This window comes from Leptosomus discolor, chromosome 14 (assembly GCF_034619465.1).
Source record: "Leptosomus discolor isolate bLepDis1 chromosome 14, bLepDis1.hap2, whole genome shotgun sequence".
In the NCBI taxonomy this organism is placed as follows: domain Eukaryota; kingdom Metazoa; phylum Chordata; class Aves; order Leptosomiformes; family Leptosomidae; genus Leptosomus; species Leptosomus discolor.
In genome coordinates this window covers 9980058-10001402 of record NC_141404.1, presented here as the reverse complement: position 1 = coordinate 10001402, position 21345 = coordinate 9980058, and the positions used below count along the sequence as shown (strand labels likewise).

Below are 21345 nucleotides of genomic sequence, written 5' to 3'. Positions count from 1 at the left end.
ATAAATAACAATAATAGCAATAATAATACCACAAAAAAACCCTCTACGCCCATATCTGAATGCATTTACATGCAATTTTATAAAACGAGCAGGTAATGGTATAAAACTTTGAACAAAGGTGAATCATTTACCATCTCCGTATAACTCTCGCAGTTAAATAGGTCATCTATCTCTACAGAATGTGGGCCATTTCAGCACTTAGAACTTTTCGCTTCATTGAAAAAGCCAAAAACACACATTAAAGGATTTGATCTTACATTTTTAAATAGAGTTCACATTTAAAATCACATTTAAGGTAGTATTTCACCCATAGAACAGGTTCACATGTTCAGCTCGGAGTATATTATGCAAAGGAAAAAAATTCTTAACAAGTCTGTTTTACTGCTGATTGTGAAACGTTAGAAGCTATGTCCAAAGGAATGGATAGTCCCAGAATTTGCATCATGCAAATGACAAATTCATGTTACTTTAAAAAAACAAAAGCGTTACATTTAAAAGGCAACAATACTAGTTTCCACTAAAATAATTTCCTTGCCCTGTCCCCAAATATTGATAAAAAGATTTTTGCAGTTGCCTCAAATTTCTCAATTGGAGGTAACAAAAATCTACATTAGTAATTATAAATGTACAATAAAACATCTAGTATTTTACATATTCCTTTTTCTTAACTGAATAAGAACATATTTTAAGCACATATTTATTACAATTTACCTCTTACCATTTTCTCAGGGTGAAAAGAACAACCAAACATCAGCTAATTCATGTGTAAGACTTGAATCATTACTATATGGTATAGTTTGGCAATCATTAGTCATTACTGTTGCATAAAATACATATTGCTTGAACGTATCTTAAAATACAACATTAACAATAACATTCATGTGGCTTTGACTGTTATAAATAGAACTGCTCGAATAACTAGAACAGTTTGAAAGCTGTTAATCTATACAGTTAGTAACACATTACAGACACTGAATTTAAGGCAAATAGGATATTTAAGAGCAAAAAAATCTAAGAAACCCAAGCATTACAAAAAAATTTAAAACACATCAATCTCTCAAGGAAGATACTCCTTTTGACAGTTTAATGAATGTCTTCACTCAGCATTTTTTTTTAAATTAACAAAAAAGGGAAAATAATTCTATTGTACAAGTGAATGGTGCACCATCACCTCAAATATTATGCTCGCTTTTGATCATAATCTCAATGTAGGCAGCATAAAGCAGATCTTTAAAGACAGGTAAAAAATTTCAAAGACAGAAAAAAAAAAAAAAAAATCACACAACAGAGAAAACAGATTGATCCTGCCACTCCTTATCAATTTCTAAATCTTTTTTAATGTAGTAAGAGTTTTAAGAAAAGGCCATCCATGATGCTTCTCTTTCTCTCTACTAAATAAAGAGCATGCAGTCAGATTTTGAATATGTTTTCATTACAGCTTATGACTTCTTTTGGTGAAATACGCTCATTTGAGGGAATGGGGGTTTTTATTTATCTCTGCTGAAAGCCAAATACTGCATTAGATTAGCAAAGTTTATAATACAATTTTAGAAATCTAAACACATAACAAGCAGGTTCGACTCATTAACTAGAAGTTTTGCCAAATAGCTCTGACAGCTATGCAAGAGTAACCCAGAGCTCCTCCAAATTAGACAAATGTGCAAACCACAGGAACCATTGAACTGACAATGCAGGATGCAAAACTAAACGTATACTTTCCTGAACTAGGAACATCATAGGCACATTAACATGCAAATAGTAAGGAGGTCCACTGAACGTATAAGAGCATTCAAATATCATACGTTCTACTCCTTTGGCTTCAACTTCTCTGATCTGCATGTCAAAAATAAAACGCACGTATATGTAAAAAAAGAAGATTCCTTGAAATGCCAGATTTGTATCAAGATGATAGTGATTTAATGATTTATTGTTCCTTATGACCAATAAAATTCATTTTCCCATCTTGCTAAAACTCAAAACAATACTAAAGTAGGAAGTGAAAATAGTACGGGAATAGCGAAAATAAGCAGATTTCCCCTTGTGCTGAGAGTGAAACTCAGTGTTTCTTGGCATTCTGATTATTTACAGATATCAAGGATTTTTAAAAGCTTCAAAATTTCAATTATCATCAGTTTTTAATCAAAATCTATCCAATGGAAATAAAGTAAGAGCATTCCATACTCTAAGTCCCTCCATGACATATTTTATAAAAACAGTAATGTAAGTGGCATTTTCCAACGACTAAGTTCTCTTCTCTGAGAGTAACATCAAATAAAAATCCAAGTCCTAACTCTTGATATTAATTTTCATAGCAAATAATCCAATACTTGTTATTCAGAAGAAAGATCATTTTCAGTAAAATATAATTCGTACAATTGTACTGTACGCAGAAAAGACACTGATGTTATGCAATTCACACAAATATTAATCACTTTATGAAAACAGTTTATTTAATTTTAATAATACCACAGTTCTGATAACTGCAATACCACCAATCATCAATCAGCATCAAACAGCAGTCATGTCTCAAGCTGAGAGCATAGAGATCAGTCTGAAGCCAGGTTCAGTGACTTCTTATGGGAAAAAAAAGAAAACAATTTATACTGTGCCACCATTTTGCATTTCAGTGTCCATTCCATCAAGTAATTAAAGAACAGTTTCGTATTTGTCATGAGTGTCTTGTAGCAGAACATTCTTTGCTATAGCAGAAAATATTAGTTCATTTGCTTTTAATTGAGAGTATCATTAAACAACATTTATATTCCCTAAGCCTTAGTTTACCATTTTAATTTCTAACCACAGAAACTAATAATTTTGCCATATTAGCCCCTAGCATTACTCCACAATGTATTCATAAGCAAGCTATGATATGCAAAGTAGTAAAACTATAAACATATCGTGACTTAGCAACAATTTCTAAATACATTCCCATTTTTCGTATCGACATGCCATGAGGCTGTGAACAAGCCACATTCATAATTCTGCCATAGTTTACCTATTTGTAAACGGACAATACTATCCTACAGTTATAGCCCAAAGCACATAATTAATCTATAGCAAGATGCAGCACCAGAACTACTGAAAAAAGAAAAGCAAAGACAAAATTTTGCTTCAGCCTGGAGAACAGAAGGTTTAGGGGAGGTCAGGTACCTAACAGCAGCCCTCTGGTACCTATGAGGAAGTCATCAAGAAGACAAATTTAGGCTCCTCACAGCAGCACACAGCAGGAGGACAGCAGATAATGGGCATGGGCATAAGGTAAAACAAGAGAGGCTCAGACTGCATATAAGGAAAAACTCTTTCATCATGAGGACAGTCAGATGTTGGAATGTGGTTGACCAAAGAGGGTTTGCAGTCTGTGGAGGTTTTCAAGTCCCAAATGGATAAAGCCCCGAGCAACCTCGTTTAACCTCATAGATGATCTCTGTAGGACTGCAGACCTCCCGAGGACCCTTCCAACTTGAATTAGCCTATGATCCTCAGTGCAGAAAAAAACACTGCTATGAACTATTACTGCTATCACTGAGAGAAAGGTTTCAGCAAGTCTGGAACCTCTCGTAAAACAGCAGAAAGAGCAGCCAGAGGCAATGGAAGAGTTGATCTATTTAGAATCTTTCAACAACATTGTCTTAATAATCTTTAGTGAATAGTACACCCGCTACAGTATTCTCACATAACCTTAACTGGAGTTAAATTAAGAGACCCTCATATTGCTACAAACTAAAGACAGAATACAAATTTATTGTTTGCTGGTTTTGTTTAGATTGCTTAACATAAGATTAAAGGAGCTGCATATGCCTGTAATGATCATGCCGTCAGCTGATACAAAATCTCACTGATGTTAGGAATTTGTTTACTTGTATATTAAAAAAATTAAAATATTTTAAATAGGAGTTTTAAGTCATAGTTCCAAAAAACTACTACTGGAGGTTTCATTTAAAACTTTTACTATCATTTAAGAAAAACAAAGTAAAATGCTGAAGCTCTTAGATGCAAAATGATGCCACATTGTTTACAGCCATTTGAAAGTACAGTTTGTCATGAAGTATCTGTGAATTTCAAATAAAAAACACTGCTGAACAATTTAAATTTTCAATTGTCAAAGCCTGAATGTATAGCCTAAACAGCAGTATTTTACTATGTTAAAGAAAAAGACAACATCTGCGATTATGTTAGACACAACAGAAAATAAAACATACCAGACTCAGTTGCCTGAAAGCGATAAAGAGACAGAACTACTTTGCAATTGCTTTCAGGAAAAAAGAAAAAAAAAAAAAAAAACAAGCACAACAATGCTATAATTCACAAAGATCAATGCAGTGGAACCCAGTACTTTCCATTAAAAAGAAAAAGTTTCTCTTCTTAGTCACTGTATAGCACTCAATTTGCTGCAAAGCAGCCATGTTTTTGTTCCTGGACTTCCATAGCTTCCATAAGCTTCTTACGGAATAAAAATGATGTCTTCTTCCTTCTTCCATTCCCGAACCAGAGATAACTTTCACAACTTTCTCCTCTTCCTCCACATCATCTCACTGACAAGCCCCCAAACAAGACACACATACATACAAACATACAGCTAAATGGTTACTAAGGTCCCAAGTATCAGAGATGCACCTTTGTACATCTGATCACTAAAAGACAGGACCAAAAACTTCACATAACCTTGACATTACTAACAAATGTGAGAAAACTTAAGAATTATATGTAATGTCTTGAAATTTAAAGGCACGCTATTTGCATAAATCAGAGAGGGCGTAACAGGGGAGAACATTCTCTGCATTAAAGCATAAAACTCTCAATTGCAAGCTGGGGGGATAAAAAAGCAGATAACCAAATCATTACCCATTAAAGAGATGGAAACTACCCAGAGGCTGAAAAAGAACACAGAGTATCTAATCCCCAATTACAAACACATACGAGTGAGAAAAAAAGCATACAGAAGAGCCAAAAAATCTGTAAAGATTGTGTAGACAGCTGAATTTTTCTTATGTATTCATTTAGAGTCCGCAAAGCGTTGAGTCTTGCCCATTAATAAGTAAAAGAGGCAAACATGGGAAAGTCATCAACTTCTCTAAAACCATACGTGTTCTAGCTCCCCAAAAAAAGAGTCTGGAGGCTCTAACCCATTAGCAGCAAAGTCAGCACACAAGATCTGACATTTCACCCTATCATCCACAGGAAACAAGTCCATCGTTACAGCAATTTAAAAACACCATTATATCAAACTACACATTTTGTGTTAATGTAACATTCATTACATGCAGTTGTCTAGTGTAACTAGAAGTTAAGGCTGGAGATTAAAATGTATTAGCAATTCTAGTACCACTAAATATATTTAAAAAACAAAACCAAAACCCCCTATGTGTTACATGTTACACTTGACAGAGTTTCAAAATCTAAAAAGAAACTTCTTTATGTTATGCATATCCTGTTTAAGAAAAACAATACTGTATGTCAAACTTGACAACAAAACTGATGAAAATTAACACCTTTATATAATTTGATAAAAAAACAAGGGAAACTTCAAGGTGAAGAGAAGGCAACAAAAATAAAGGAATCTTATCTTTAAAGTGGAGAAAGTAGTAGAAAACAACCCAACCAATATAAGTAATGTAAGTTTCGTTTTTAAAATTACACCAATACTCAGAAGCTAAACATATCTCATGCTACAGGATACAGCAGTTAAAGAACAGAGTAAGACAAGGTTAAGAAAGAAAATGCCGTAGCAAAAACTTAACACAAAAGCACAATGACACAATGTTTATCCCCACCAGAATTCAAAAGAAATTTGCCAACAATACTATTCATGATGGAACTGTAAGAAGTGCAGATTTCCAAACAACAAAATTTCTAGATAAAAAGTTAAACCACATTAAGAAAGCAATAACCATTTTCACTGCTTAATGAGAGTCCAAGTATTAAATATGCTACCAGCAGTGTGCAGTTTGGTACATTGCTTAAAACTTCCATTAGAAATTACATCATTTGCTTGCACTTATCAACTGTTTAAAATAGAATAGTTATGATTAACAAATCACCTGTTTCAGTTTTACTCGAGAAACCCGCTGCCTGCTTGATTGCTGCTGCTGTTAATGCTAATCCTCGGCTCCTCCTCAGACCATGCTGTAACACAGCTTCAAACTGAGCACACAAACAAGTGACTCTGCAATAGAATTTTAATAGAAATCATGTGAAAAGAACCATCAACTACGTTTCTGCAGAGCAGGTTTATTCCAAATCTCTGAACAGAGAATGTAAAGGTGAACCATTATCTTACAGGTAGTAAAAGACCCCTTGTGTGCACTAATCTCATTATTTGCAAACAGTATAATCTACTTTTACACACAGTTTCACCATGACTATCCAAAGCTGGGGCACAAATTACATTCAGAAGAACTGGCAATCAATTTGAGAATCATCTTCACCTGCTACAGTGGTGGATATTTCAGCTTCCACATTACCTACTGTTCATGTAATGCAATTACATTTTCATAAATATACTTTGTACTACACACACAATGAATGATTTTCCAAAAATACGCTATAACTTCCTATAAATTAATAAACAATTTCGTTAATTTGCACTAGTACACTATAATTCAAGCCTAGGAAAACAATTAAACAAACATTTTAATTTCCTTCAGAAATCCTAGGCATAGGAAAATAAAAAAGATTTTTCTGGAGATGTGTTGAATCTTCAAGTTCTGATGTTGTTCTCTACAATACTATTTATACATTTCCTTATTTATTTATTTTTTAAACATAACCCTATTAATAAATCAATTTTCACACAAGTAGAAACACTGTAAAACCAGGAAAGTTTTAAAATTCAGCCTGCCAAAGAAAAGAATATTATTGTAACCTACAGGGAGTAGTAAGGCTTAAGGTATAACAGACATGGATGTAATCTGTTTGTCTGAATCTTATTTTCTCTAAGTTTTATTTTCACCATAATAATACTAATACAATACCTAAAACTTAAGCTTTGAGAAAGTTGTCACCTGGCTGCCAAAGTTGATTACTAAAAGTAATCGGTCACAACAGCCCCATACAGCGCTACAGGCTTGGGGAGGAGTGGCTGGAAAGCTGCCTGGCAGAAAAGGCCCTGGGGGTGCTGGTCAACAGACGGCTGGACATGAGCCGGCAGTGTGCCCAGGTGGCCAGAAGGCCAACAGCATCCTGGCCTGTGTCAGCCATGGTGTGGCCAGCAGGAGCAGGGAGGGGATCGGGTCCCTGTACTCAGCACTGGTCAGACCACACCTTGAGTACTGTGTCCTGTTTTGGGTGCCACAGTGTAGGAAAGACGTTGAGGTCCTGGAGCAGGTCCAGGAAGGGCAATGAAGCTAGTGAGAGGTCTGGAAAGCAGGTCTTATGAGGAGCGCCTGAGGGAACTGGGGGTGTTTAGCCTAGTGAAGGGGAGGCTGAAGGGAGACCTTGCAGCTCTCTACAGCTACCTGAAAGGACGCTGTAGTGAGGCCGGTGTTGGTCTCTTCTCCCAAGCCACTAATGACAGGACAAGAGGTAATGGCCTCAAGCTGCGCCAGGGGAGATTTAGATTGGATATTAGGAAGAATTTCTTTACTGAAAGAGCAGTTGGACATTGGAACAGGCTGCCCAGGGAGGTGGTTGAGCCACCATCCCTGGAGGTGTTCAAAAGACATTTACATGTGGTGCTTAGGGACCTGGTTTAGTGGTGGGCTCGGTAGTGTTAGGATAATGGTTGGACCTGATGATCTTAAAGGTCTTTTCCAACCAAAATTATTCTATGATTCTATTCTATGATTCTGTAAAAGGAAGAACAGAGACCTTAACTAAGCTCAAACAATTAAATAAAAACGGCTGACAAAGTAGCTCAGGACTCTACTTTCAGCATTCCAGAAGTGCAGAGTTCTAAGTTCTATTCAGGGTCACAAAAAAGCACAAGATCTCAGGAGGAGCACTGACAGAAAGACAGGTATATTTACCATAATTGCTCTGCACAGAAGAGATTTTAACACATAATGCTTTCCAGTACATTTATGTTAGGAAACTTCACTTCGTTGGGAAAATTTTACTAATAAAGCAGAATACAACTCAAACAATGATCAAGATGATTGTGGAGTAGTTGTGATTAATTTTTGCCAAAACAACTGCTGCTGTTGAAAACGGAAATTCCAGCAGATACATGACACCCCAGGAAAAAAAAAAAAAAATCTACTTGACTTTTTCAATTCAGAAAAAGCAGAACAGAAACTAGGTTCTGTGAAAGAGCTCATGTTATTAAAAATATATATGCACTGCAAATTAAAGCAAGAAAATTGTACAGCATTTACTTTAGCCACAAAATAAAATTAAAAAAAAATCATGTATTCTACAATGCCCAATATACATACAGTATTTACTAGATGGCATCACAAGGGTTTGTTAAATAAACAAATAGAGAGAAACTTGGAGAAGTCTAGTGTACATAGACATAGCAGAACTGTGAACAACTATAATCTCACAGACAAAAAAAATGGGAGAACAAAACTTGGAGAATCATGGATTTTACTGGATTTGGATCTAATCTGTCAGACTAGCCTGATTTTCAAAATTATCTCACAATATTTAGCACAGCAACAACCTCAAACACCAAGGAATTTAGAAAAAAGATATATCTATTAATATAATTTCCACTTCCTTTTTAATCCTGAAACTGCCCAGCTATAATCCATTATTCAGCATGTCTACTGAATTCTAAGGAAAATATTTCTAAGTAAAATTTGGCCATCATTATATCTTTGGAATCCTAACTCTCACTGTTTATAAGCAGACAAATACTAAAGGTCATTATTCAAAATTATTAAACAACTGCAGCACAGCAGTTGTTCAAGTAAACTGAGCAAGAAAGCAAAAGTTTTAGACCCAGAGAATTTGCTCAACATAGGAGGTCATTCCTTCTGGCCAAGTTTACACCATCATCTACAAAGGCAAACATCATCAATACATTGTCTCACATAAACTAAACAGTAAAGATTAAATAACTATCTCTAGTTGATGCTTCTGTGACAACAGCTATAGCTGCATAGCCAGTCCAACTGCTAGGTGCTTCAACCCCACCATCCCTTTATCCCACCCACTTGCTTCTTCCCTCACACCAGTTCTGTCCAACAAACCCAGTGCTGAACAGACCCTGTACCGAACCGTTTTCACTACGCCAGAGCAACAGAACACTATTTCTCTCTTTCCCCAAAACACTGTAGGCTGAAACAGCCAAGCACAGGACAGGATGACAGCAGTAGCCAAAAGTCAGAGAGGCTTAAGCTACCATGGAGTAGCATTAGCCTGGAGTTTCACACACAGGTAATGCACAGGAGCTACATCACAAGCTGCTCCTGAAAGAAGATTGGTTTGCCCTTTCATCCCTTGTTGCTTCTTCCTCCTCTTCTGCACTTCCCATTGCTTCTAGCTGTGTGATCTTCCCCTCCTTGCAGCAACTCTAGCATTCACCAGATGTTTTGCTGATTTAACTCACTAAAAGGGCCAGAAGTTATCCTTTTGCATTATATCTTTTGTTATTAAATTAATTCAGAGGGGACTGGATAATCACCAGGCATTGCATAAAAAGGTGGTGGAAGGGAGTAGTACTGAAGTCAGGGCCCTTGAGGAGATACATAAACCTTCCCCACCCCTTCAGCAGCAATGAATTGTTATGTTGGTTTTCCAGAAGTCATGGAGCCATATCCTTAGACGTGTCCTTAAAGACTGAATTGGGAGGGGATTGGAGAGAATTTTACACATCATTTATAAATGGTCAACAGATAATTAACTCCTTCCCAAAAGGCAGAGTCAAACTTCAAGGACATAAGAAAAAGGACAACAAACAACTGCATTTAATCCTGGTGTTTTATTTATCCGAGATTCTTTGAAGGACAGATTCTCAGAAAGACTCAATAGACTACATATGATACAAAAAGCACTGCAATTTCTGTCTGCCAGTCATCTTCTTAAAGGCTTTAGAAACCAGTATGCCATACCCATAACAAATGCAACTAACAGGAATTAAATTACTTTTTTTTCTACTTATATTAATAAAAAGGAACAACTTCTCGTACAGAAAAAGAAGAAAAACATGCTTAACATGTCAGGAATAAGAAAAAATAACAATGAAAATTTTCTTAATGACTGTGTGTTAAATGCACTTGACCCTTAAGTGTCAAGCTTCACAAAACACAGGTGTATTGGTAATAAATATGCATTCATTTCAAAAGAGGTTTTAGGTAAGGTAAGTTCTCCTCCCAATATCATGTTCAGTCCTCCAAATTCAATGCTTTCTCCTGAACACTGCAACCACTTAAACACTCGTAACTTCATACAGAGGAATACTCGTTGTTAAGCTGTCAAATTTGTAACAAAAAAATTCAGAGTCCCACATCACTTTTTATGTAAACAAAAGGAACTGGTGGTTTTTTGAGCATGACAAGTATTTTGTGCCACCTATTTTATGCCATTATGATACGTAATCTAAGAATGTCAAAAGTTTCTTAGACTATTTTACCTGCTATCAGAGTCTGAAGCAATTTCTTTTCTTCCTCCAAACCGTATTTGACACTGCAATAGACAGATTTTAAGAAATTTTTGTTACATTTACAAACTCAATATTCTGAAATATTTCCATGTAAGAAACAGTCATAACAAAAAAATGAAGCAGTACAAAATAAAGCACTGGCAAATACAGCCTGCAACCAAAAAGTGCTTTACAGCATCATGTTCCACTAACGGACTACTCTTTTAGTGCAAATATATTCCTGCTAGCCAGAACAACACACCTGCAGGTACTTCAATAAATTTAAAATTGAGTAAAAATTACTACTTTTGAGTTTTAAATGTATACCCACAAAACCAAGCGTTGCTGCTATTCAGCTCAGCGCTACGATTACAGAAGAATCATTATTTACAACACGTATCATTGGCATAGTTTTGAGGCATTCTTTTGCCTCCCAAGCTCTCCTAAATTTGATCCAGTCTACGCAATTCTACCTGATGAACTTCATGTTGATGTAATACACATACATATATTAATAAATCCATTCTTCACCTGTATTTTAACCATTCACTAAAATCCTAGCGTAAAGAAAAAAAGCTGCTATGGTAAAATATTAACCAACATTAGTCTTCGCAGTACACTACAAATTAGTTCAGTCATATAAGTATTACAAATATATATATAATTACAATATGTCTTCAATAATACTATATATATTTATAATACATATAAACACTGCAAATATAATCTGTCAAGAAGAAGAATTTTAAACAAATACTGCATAATAGTTGTTTGCCGGCAGACACAAAACCTCAGTAGTAGTGTGTGAAAGACAAGTTTTCTTCTTTGTCTGGTAAAGAGGAGAAAAAAGGGCAAAGATAGTTCCTGCTAGTACTGACAACTCAGGGCAAGTATACTGTAGAAATACATATTGGATTTCTCACCTGTTTAACTGCATCCAGCAGCCGTTCTAGAAGAAACTGTCTTTTAGTGTCATTGTTCTGTGAACCTGAAGTGCAACAAAAATATATCATTTTAAAATAAATAGGTTTTTAAGAAAAATACATTTGGGCCAACACCAGGGCCCTGAAAACTTTCTTCCCATGCCAATTATTCCATTAAATTTATTAATGTACTTTCTCTAACTAAAATGATCCAGTATAAGTCTGTGTTTTGAGGTTTCAAGCAGCTTTTCTCTAATATGCAGGAATACTACTTGAAATATCATCTAAAGTCTTATTTCAGTAAGATTTTGGTTTCATGATATAAGGTATATTGCAGCAATACCAAATACAGCATAATTGTGCACAATCAGCACAGCTTGCCCCTAGCTTCTTAGCACAACCACCTGTGGGGCCATATTGCAAGCCTGGAAGAGACCTAGTTTAAGATTCTTTAATTTTGGGGTTTTGGCTGGTTGGATTAGGTGTACTATGGAGCTTGCACTGCAACCCCATAAATGTTCATACTGCAACAACTACCGTGGTAGTGTATCATCACAGCACAAGAAAAGAATGGAAAATGAGAAAGAGACAGCAGGAATATCTTCTTACTGTCAAACACCTTACTGCAGAAAGAGCTTTAAGTCAGGTGAACAGACAGCAACTGTTGCAATAAATCCCTTAAAATTTAACTACCGGCATAGTTCTTCCTGATTAACATCTATAAAATCTAGTTTGTTACTACACAAGCAACCACACAAGACAATCTTTAACTTCTCAGTTATTTCAACAACAAATAGCATCATACTTTGCTTGTCAGAACATGCTTTATAAACTCCAATGAATATGTGTAAAATTTATTGCTTAATTAACCTACAACACTTCTATCATTTCTTTATTCTGAGCTTGAGTTCAAAATATCCTCTGTGGCCTCTCTGGCATTAAAGTAATTCTGTTTTTCTTTTCCTGTCAAAGAACATACAACTAATACACGCACAGACTGAAAGTCAATTATCAAAACTGCATAAGCAAGTTCCTCCAGATACTCAAAATCAAACACCACATAATAAACACTCTAGAGATGACACATAGAGACATGCATCTCTTCCTCTTGCTGTCCAACACTGTGAGGTCTCAATCCCAGAATTTCCTGTCTTCATAATCCCATTCAAAGTAGTTTGTTCCTAAACCTGCAGGAGGGGACAGAATTTGTCCTACTGAAATTATTCTGCCTTTGTTTCATCTTAAACATGGGGTTAGGAGAAGAAAAACCCAACAGTAAGTATATAATAGACAATGTCAGCATAAAGAAAACAATAGGAAAAACATGTAAATGTAGCTGCAGCTAACTAAGCTTCACAATGCTTACTTAGCTGATTACAGTGGATTTTCAAGAAGTTATACTTCCGATTTTGAACTCTGACTCAAACTGTGTGGACATGTGATGTATGAGGTTCTGTTAGTCAAATACTCTGATGCACGTAACCTCAGGTGAAGATGCAAACAACATTCAATGCTAGTAAAAGACCCTAGAAACAAACCCCACACCAAGTAGGTTTTACCTTCCAAACAACTATCACAGTTGAGCCACTGTGAAGAGAAGGTTAAATTCATATAACCCCTCCTACTCCACCTTGTGCTCCTTCAGAGATTACAATATCATTAAATTATATTCAGTGTTCTTGCCATGCATGCATTGCCAAAAACGGAGACACATGCCTATGCATTTAAATGCCTTACAATAAATCCTGTAACTGTAAAATAAGGAAAACAATACGAACTTTTAGTACAACCCCTCATGCACAGTAATGCTGAATATACACGAACCTGCACATTTTCTCTGCTGTTTCAAAACTCATTACTTCTACAGATTTCTGCTATCCACATACCTGCGAGAATAGGCACAACACAACATTTCTCTTTATATTAACCGTTCTTCAGAACAAATGCACGTAATTAATAATTTTGCAAGCTGAAAAACATCTATCAAATGAAAATTCTAAGTATGTGGGTTAAGTTGTCTTCCAAATGCAGTATGTGTCAGTTTTTAAATTCACATCTCTTCAGCATCTTTGTATCTATTTGGTAACACAGAAACAGTTTGCAACTAGATACCAGACTGTGAACAATATAAAAAAAATGCATAAATACAGAAAACCTACAGATGATCACTATGCTAACTGATGTTCTAAAAGACTAAAGCCTTCAATTTACACAGGCTGAGTACAGTGTAATGTGTATTTTGTCTTTACTTTACTTGTAAATTTGTACTAATAACAATTATGACTACACATGATTACAACCAATAATTTCCATAAACAGTTCAGATCACCTTCACCATTAACAGGGCCATGAGGCCACATAATGTCTATACTGAGGGCTGGCCAAGGTTTCTGCTCAACGCACGTCTTCAGAATTCTTCCATTGCTGTGCTTAACAGACATTTTGCAGGTAGAAGAAAAAGCATATTCACAAAGTCTAACATTTTTTAAAAATCAAAAGATTAAGTTGCATGGTTTTTTTTCAAGCAGAGGATATATTTTTCTTTGTAATGTGCTTAGAAAATGTAGTACTATTAGCAATGTTTTTGTTTCAAGTAGATGGAAGGTAAAAATAAATCTCTAACAACTCTATTTAAGATTTTGCTGGTTTACAGTCTTCATTTTCTAAACTAAATCTTTTTAAAAAAAAGGCTTATTTTCAGACAAGAGCACCAATTAAATGTGATCAACTCTAGTCAATTTAAAGACTAACAGTGTATCACAAACTGACCAAAATACCCTTCTACTGATTCAGCACAGTCGTGAAAAACTGCAGTAACACACATACAAATACAAAACATAGAATGCATAAAACCAGCATTACTCAGAAAAAAGGCTATATTTAGACTATTGCAATAAAAAAGGAAGTTCATACACGACTCTAAAAATAATTGTGAAAACATAAGGTTGAAAAAACTAAGAAACTTAAAGAGGCTACTCCCAACAACATCTAGTCAGTCAAAAAGGGTTAAAAATAGGCTCAGGTACTGCACCTGCCTCTGTGACCCTTGCCATTTTCTGTTGTTCACAGTCACGCTTTCCTACTTTTAAAACAAACTTCTCTGCCAGAAATATCCACACCTACAGCAGAACAAAAATTACTATGCAAGCAAACACGATTTTCATCGAATTTATAGGTACAGCTCTCTTCAGCACCACATGTAGCATATAGGTCAAAAAACAACCAAATCTCAGATTGCTTTTACGTACTTCTTGAAGTCTTGTGCACAAAATTTCAGACTGCAATTCCTTTTGCTTGCTCTAGTACAGGTTCTGAGGGTACAAGTTTAAGATAAAACAAACACAGACCTAATTTAAATACTAACTTGTACTACATTATTATGATTCTACTGCCTCATCCCGAATTACACATTTTTACACAGTTTTTGAAACTGTCATTAAACAACCGACAACACCCCTAATTCTTGACAAGTACATAAATCTAGTACCCTTCTCTTACTTCCCTTTAAAGTTTAGCCTGTTCAACACTGTCTGAAAAAATACGAGCATGTAATTAGTAAGCAGCATTAGTAATACTAAAGTAACATTCAAATCAACAGGAAGTTCCTTCACATCTGTAGCTAAAAAAACATACATTAAAAATAATTATAGCCATTAGGGAAAGAGCTTCTTCTATCCATATTTTAGGAACAGCCCTTTTACTTTTAAGGGCTAAAATTGGGCAGGGAAATAAGTGTAGACAGTGCTGTACAGCCGCTAAAAAAAGGACATGGTTAAATTTGATTATGTTAGTATTAGCTATCTGCTTTACCTGAAACAAGCATGGTAATGATACACATTTCTTCTCTGTCCTGATCTGTTCCACCTACGTTATTCTGGAAAAATACCGTACAGTATTGTACAACAGTAATGTCTGGCAAAGTGCAAAATTAGTGTTCTTTTTGTCATCTTGCTGTCTAATTGAAATTGTTGGAAAAGTCACATAGGTCTTGGCAAGGGCGACTCATGGGTAGGTTAGCCACGCAGTTGAACTACTAGCCTTCATGTCACCTTAGACATTATTCTATTTTAAGTAATTAAATGTTTTCTCTCATAAATCTGGATCTCTTCATTGTTAAAAAAAAAGAAAAATATTAATGGTGTCAAAAACAAATATAGGACGAGGCTTTATGCCACAAGAAGCACCACCTCGCCTTTTGAGTAACAGATTTCAAATAGAGCTCACAAAGGTGAGTCTCCTCAGAAGATTTAGGCTTTGATTTGCACAAATTTGCACAAGTCTAGTCCCAGCCTGAATTCATCTTTGAAGGGCTGAGGATTTCCATATGAAAATGCTGACTCCTAAAAATTTCAGAATTAGGATTTAGTCTCTATCATGTCAAGATCTGAAACATTTGAGAAATTTTCTTTTGCCATGGTTTGAAAGACTTGACTGTTACTTACATTTTTCACAACGCTAATTAACAGGTTTCCCTACAAGAATTTTTTTTTTTTCCCCTCATCTCTTCTTCCATAAAAATCTTTTGTTTTCTTCTTACCACAAAGGTGAGAACAAACCAGAGAAAAATACAACTGAAGTGTTTTCACTTTCATTTTTGGTTTCATTTTCAGAAATTACCGCTATCTATGAAACACATAGCCTAATATTCAAGTATGTCAACTGTCTTTGGCAACAGATTTCACCATGTATTAAATCCGGGCATGAGAAAAACATACGATCTAATTTTCAGGTGCAGAGTGTTGTCTGCTACTTCCATTATTGAAGTTGTATAAGCAGACCCATGAAAGCAGTTACTAAAGCACCTCCCTTCTTAAAAAAAAAAAAAAAAACCCACCCAAACAAACCCTTGTCAATATGTTTTTTACAGGAGAAGTCTATTAAAATGTCTTCCTCCATCCTACCAAATAACTCTCCATGGTGGCCCATTCAAGTGACTATGCTTCCTAAAGTTTATGGGTCCCAATTCTCATGCAAAGCTTTTAAATATTTCCCCTCACAAATACTTCAAAAACCTCAGGATTTAGCGCACCCCCACACACCACTTCACCGTAACACGGGGGCCACAAACACATTCACAACCTACACGTCCTCCTCAGGACTGAGTTAGAGAAACAACCATACACCCTACGTACTCTTTTTCCACTAGTCATGCTTCTCACCTCTCTCACCAACTGCATCTTAGTAAGTTCACCTTATTTTTTTTATTATTTTCTCTCGGTCATTTATTTTATAACACAGATCCCCGAGACCAGCACCACTTGTGCTGGGAGGCAGCGTCACGCTCAAGGGCAGGCTTTAGGATTTAAAACGAGGCAAAACAACACTTCGGGGGGGCTTTGAGAGTCAAAACGAGCGCGGTGTGGCGATGCAGGCAAGGGCTGAGCCCTACCCCGCACTGCGGGGCCAGAGCCTCCGGTGCCCCACCATGCCACCACCCCCAGCCCCACCGGGGAGAATAAAGGGAGGAGAAAGGGGCCTCGGCCCGCGGGGCACGGGGCCACACCTGACCGAGCAGGCAGCGGAGCGGCGGGCAGCCCCCGGGCACGCTCTGACGGCGCCAGCCCCGACAGCGCCCCGGAGGCCCGGCGGCCCCACCGAGCGCGCCCTGGCAGCGGAGAGGGCCCCGCGCCAGCCCCACTCACCGCTCATGGTGACCGCGGGGCTCGCACGCTCCATCTGCCCGACCCGCTCCCTCCTCCCGCACAGCCCACAGCCGGGCCGGCCGGCGCACGCGCTCCGCCCCGGAACTCCGCCCCGCCGCACCGGAAGGTAAACACCACCCCGGCCCGCGCCCGCAGCAACGGCCCGAGCGAGCCCTGGCCCGCCGATCCCGGGAAAAAGGCGGGAAGCTGTTCGCTTCCACCCGGCGGCAGCCACCCGCAAGCGGGGTCCCTCACCCCGCCGGGTACCCGTGTGGCCCTTCTGCGGGGCAGCGGCGAAATTCCGGGCAGGGGAACGATGAGAAGCCTGAAGCTCAGGCGTCCTGTTCTGTCGCACGTGATGTGTGAGCTGAAAATCTGGAAAGGTTCGTGTTTCAAAAAACTGGCACAGAAACTGTGAAACCTCTAATACAAAAGCGATGGCGAAGTAATGAAATAACTTTCTTAAATGTTGTAGATGTCGTTTTAAGGCATCATCTCGCTGGTTTGTGTTTGCACACTGCCTCAATACAGTGCCCGGTGCTTGCCCCGTACTGCTCCAGGCTGCGGAGCGACACCTTTTTTTTTTTTTTTTTTTTTTTTTGAGAGTTACCAGGTAAAGCAATAATAATAAATTTGATAGCTCTGTAGGCCTGTTTCAGAGCTTTTGGCTGTGTGTTGCCAGACCCACACAGCTAACTCGTAACTGGCCCAAACTATGTGGTCAGCTTCCGAAAGCTGCTGTAACACTTATCATTCATAGATTTTGTGCAATAATTTACTAGTCTTACAACACTTCAGTTCCTCATTCATGCAAGAACCTGGAATAGAAGTTATCTACAAATAAAAACATTGTCGTTGTTTCTGTTGTTGCACTTTTCCAGGAATAAAAGTAGCCTAACATTAGGCAAATAAGATTAATGCTTGAGAGGCAAGGTGACAAAGGTATATTCCTAATTTTAGGCCACACAGTAGCCTACTATGCCTATATCTTATCAGCCACCCTTGTACATGTTACAAGAGTAAGTAAAAAAACCCAGTAAAATAGAAAGAAATCTTTATAGAATACGGTCTGAAAAACGCTTGGCACTTAAAGGAAAGTTTGCACCATCAGGAAATACTTTGGGACTGCAGGCTCCACAGCCCCACAACCTCCCTAAGTGTGACCCAGAGGTACTATCTGTACGGGGGGAGCCTCACGCTACAAAGGTATTCATCATTAGAACATGCCTATTTCAAGAATCATAGGTGATATTTGAAATTATTCTTTACAAGACCGGGGATGTAATGTGTGTCTTCATTTCTGCCTCTTGGAACATTCCTTGTGTACCATCAAGCAATTTTTTGGCACAAGATCTGAGTTTAACATAAAATATATATTTGCAAACTTGTTTATTGATGGGTTTGTATATATCCAGCGTAAGTAGATACAATCTCTAAAGGCAGAATAAGCCATCCTACATAGGGACTTTCAGAAATTAAAAAGTGCAAAACTAGCTTAGTACCTGAGAATGGTGCAGAAATACTGACTAAAGAGATACTAGAATTAGAAATAATATGAAAATATTAATGAAAGCTCAATGGAAGATCTGTAAGGATGATGTACTAGCTTTCTCCACTGACTGTAATTTTTAAGATTAATAGCTATACTGGAATAACTCATTTATTATTATGCAGTAACAATATACTTCTCTCATAGTCACCCAGCACCCAGAATATAGTTGCAATAATCAAAAGATTTTGTGGTAACTAGAACAGTAGCTCCTTCTTCTGTAGCTGGTAATGGAAATGAAGTTTCATAGCCAGTCTGAGGTTTTACCAAGCCACAGTCATGGCAAGTGCATTCTTCCACTGAATACATTATTGTTTCACTTTGAAGTGAGTGTCCAGTTCCTTCTGTATTCACACTGCTTTCAGTATTAGCCTTGAGAATATAATTCAGCTCCATAGAAGAGTCTGTAAATACACAGCAGTCAATTTAGTACGTACCTCATGCTATACCAGACGTGCAGTTATTAAGGTCCAAATTTCATCATGTTCCAACTATGTTCCTTACCTTAGTGAAAGTTTTAAGATGTAGCTATATATGATAATCTTTTATTTTATGACAATATACCTCCTATACTTCAGGATAAGCATTTAAGTATCTAACGTGTATTTTCTAATCGGTTATTATTTATTGGCTGAACACTCCACAAATATTAGTAAATGTAAAAATGTAAAATAACTTAATTTCTTTCACCTTCCCATAATATACCACATATGCTTCTCACAGGCTAGAATATTAAATAAAATTATTTAATGTCTTGTAAGATGGAAAGCTAATATTGATTGTGTATCTTCTACCTGGGTAGAATTCCTTTTGCATTCAGTGAGAAGAGTATGAAGCCTTCGTAAAGATCTTTTGCTATTGCAAGTTCATAAATGATTTCTCAAACACCAGCAAGTAAACAATCCTGATGTGATCCAGAACCACCAAAGAGAGATTGCTGCTTTTACAGGCTCTCATCTGGATATTTTATTCCCTAATCCCTTTAGTAACATCATTGAGACTATTTGAAGAATACAAAACAATTCAACAGTTATCAGAATCTGGGATATAAATTATATGCAAAAAACTATACATGGAAAGAGTAGCTAAAATGTACAATGATCTAAAATTATTTCATAGTCTTATTTATTCACCTGTGTTTTTCAGTTTTTCTTTCAGTTGCTTTAGGTGCTTCCATCTAAACAAGACCATTAAGGTGAACAGAGTGAGCATTAAAATCACTCCTAAACCCAAACAAATCCAAAGAACTCCATTTGAATCAGTACCTGATGAAATAGAAGAGATGCATTGAATTTATTGTAAACAACCACCAATGAACAGTAAACATGTCCAACACATAAAACTTCGTCTACATCAAAGGAGCAATTTCTGTTTCTGTTGAGTGACAGTTCAAGTAAAGCTTGTGAGCTTTAAAAATCTACTCTTCTTAACACACATACAGGACACACTGCATATGTCTTTAGTATTTTTGAGCCCATATATTATTCTGATAAATTCTCTCCAGGTTTTAGATTTCTTCTAAGTTTCTGTGTTTACAATTCTGTGTAAAATACAACACGAAAATTCCCAGCATAGCCACAAAGTCTTGCAGAAACATTACTTACTCGTATCACAGTAGCTTTCACATGAAGGCGGCGGTGCGCTAGAACATCGAAGATGACACGGCTTACAAGAGAGTAGCAAATTATCAAAGTATTCATTTTTGGGGCAGCGTGCCATCAGCGTCAGTAATTATGGAACTGGAAAGCCACAGAAATTGTAAAAGAGTGAGGATCATCTACAAAGGGCTTTTCAGTTCTCGGTTTTATCAAATCTAAGGACAGCTAGCAGTAGGACTTTGATCACAGCTCCACTACATAGTATCATGTTAAGTAAAAAGGATTTAACTCTAAGGCCCCCAAGGAATTACTGTTCCTTTTTTGGCAATTCACAATTGTAGAAAAACTGAACAGCTGCACCAAGATAATTTTCAATGTAAATTTTGTCTGAAACAGAAAACGGTTATTTATAGAAGACATTTCTTGAACAGGTGCTAAACATTACAAACTAGAAAAGCAAGAAGATCTCCAAATAGGAGTTCATAATAATTGTTCTTGTCTTTAGAATTTTGTGGGGTTTTTCGTGGTGGTGAGCCGCAGCAATTATGTTTTCCTGTAGTATGAAAACTATGTAATGCTTACTTTTTGTTCTTTTTGTCCCAGTCCAAGAAGCATAAGATGAAAAAAATAGAGGCAAGAGGCACAGCAGTAAGAAGATACAACCAATTCAGTTTTTAGGTTTGCCATTGACTCATTCTGCAATTTCAGACAACTTTCTTCGTACCTGTTTCCCTGGACGGACAATAATATTTAGAACACAGAGATGATGAAAGAATTACTTCTTCTAAATGAATGGATCTCTGTTTGTAAATGAGATACTGTTAAAGTACAAGTTCAACAATTACTTTGTAATTGTGTTGTACAAAATACATCTAAGACCTTCAGTTATAAGAGAAAGATGAAATCTAGACAGTCACTGTGATATTGCTCCTCAATTTCAAATTAGCCTCCTTTATCTGGTCTATTAGGTTTTGGTCGGCTTTTTTGCTAGTTCATTTTGGGGGTTTTAGCTGGTTTTTTGCTTATAATCATAGTTATATGAGAAATTTAGTAAGATTACATTCTAATTGTGAAAGAAAAGCTATATGAATATTTTACAATTTTCACT

At 36.8% G+C, this 21345-nt stretch overlaps 2 protein-coding genes across 2 annotated transcripts in view; both read right to left on the bottom strand.

Moving 5' to 3' along the window:
• SNX29 (sorting nexin 29) overlaps positions 1–18543 on the bottom strand; it is a 137521-nt gene extending 118978 nt beyond the window's left edge. The window contains exons 1-6 of the mRNA XM_086472830.1: positions 18519–18543; positions 16952–17465; positions 13778–13923; positions 11449–11513; positions 10517–10569; positions 6039–6163 (exon numbers count right to left, since the gene is read on the bottom strand). Of these exons, the coding sequence (XP_086328956.1) occupies positions 6039–6163; positions 10517–10569; positions 11449–11513; positions 13778–13923; positions 16952–17465; positions 18519–18543 (928 nt within the window). The remainder of the gene's footprint in view (positions 1–6038; positions 6164–10516; positions 10570–11448; positions 11514–13777; positions 13924–16951; positions 17466–18518) is intronic.
• A 243-nt stretch (positions 18544–18786) lies between these two features.
• Positions 18787–20364, bottom strand: TNFRSF17 (TNF receptor superfamily member 17). Its single transcript, XM_009951231.2, has 3 exons — positions 20244–20364; positions 19773–19904; positions 18787–19043 (listed from the first exon to the last, which is right to left on the bottom strand). Exons 1-3 carry the CDS (start codon positions 20356–20358, stop codon positions 18787–18789), a joined length of 504 nt encoding a protein of 167 aa, XP_009949533.1. The 5' UTR covers positions 20359–20364.
• Between the last annotated feature and the right edge of the window lie 981 nt (positions 20365–21345).

Bases quoted from the DNA above. Each gene is read 5' to 3' on its own strand.
- TNFRSF17 (XM_009951231.2), bottom strand. From the start codon at position 20,358: ATGGCACGCTGCCCCAAAAATGAATACTTTGATAATTTGCTACTCTCT. The intron at 19,905-20,243 runs GTAAGTAATGTT...CTATTTCATCAG, and splicing joins TGAAAGCTACTGTGATACGA to GTACTGATTCAAATGGAGTT. The intron at 19,044-19,772 runs GTGAATAAATAA...GTGTATTTACAG, and splicing joins AGAAAAACTGAAAAACACAG to ACTCTTCTATGGAGCTGAAT.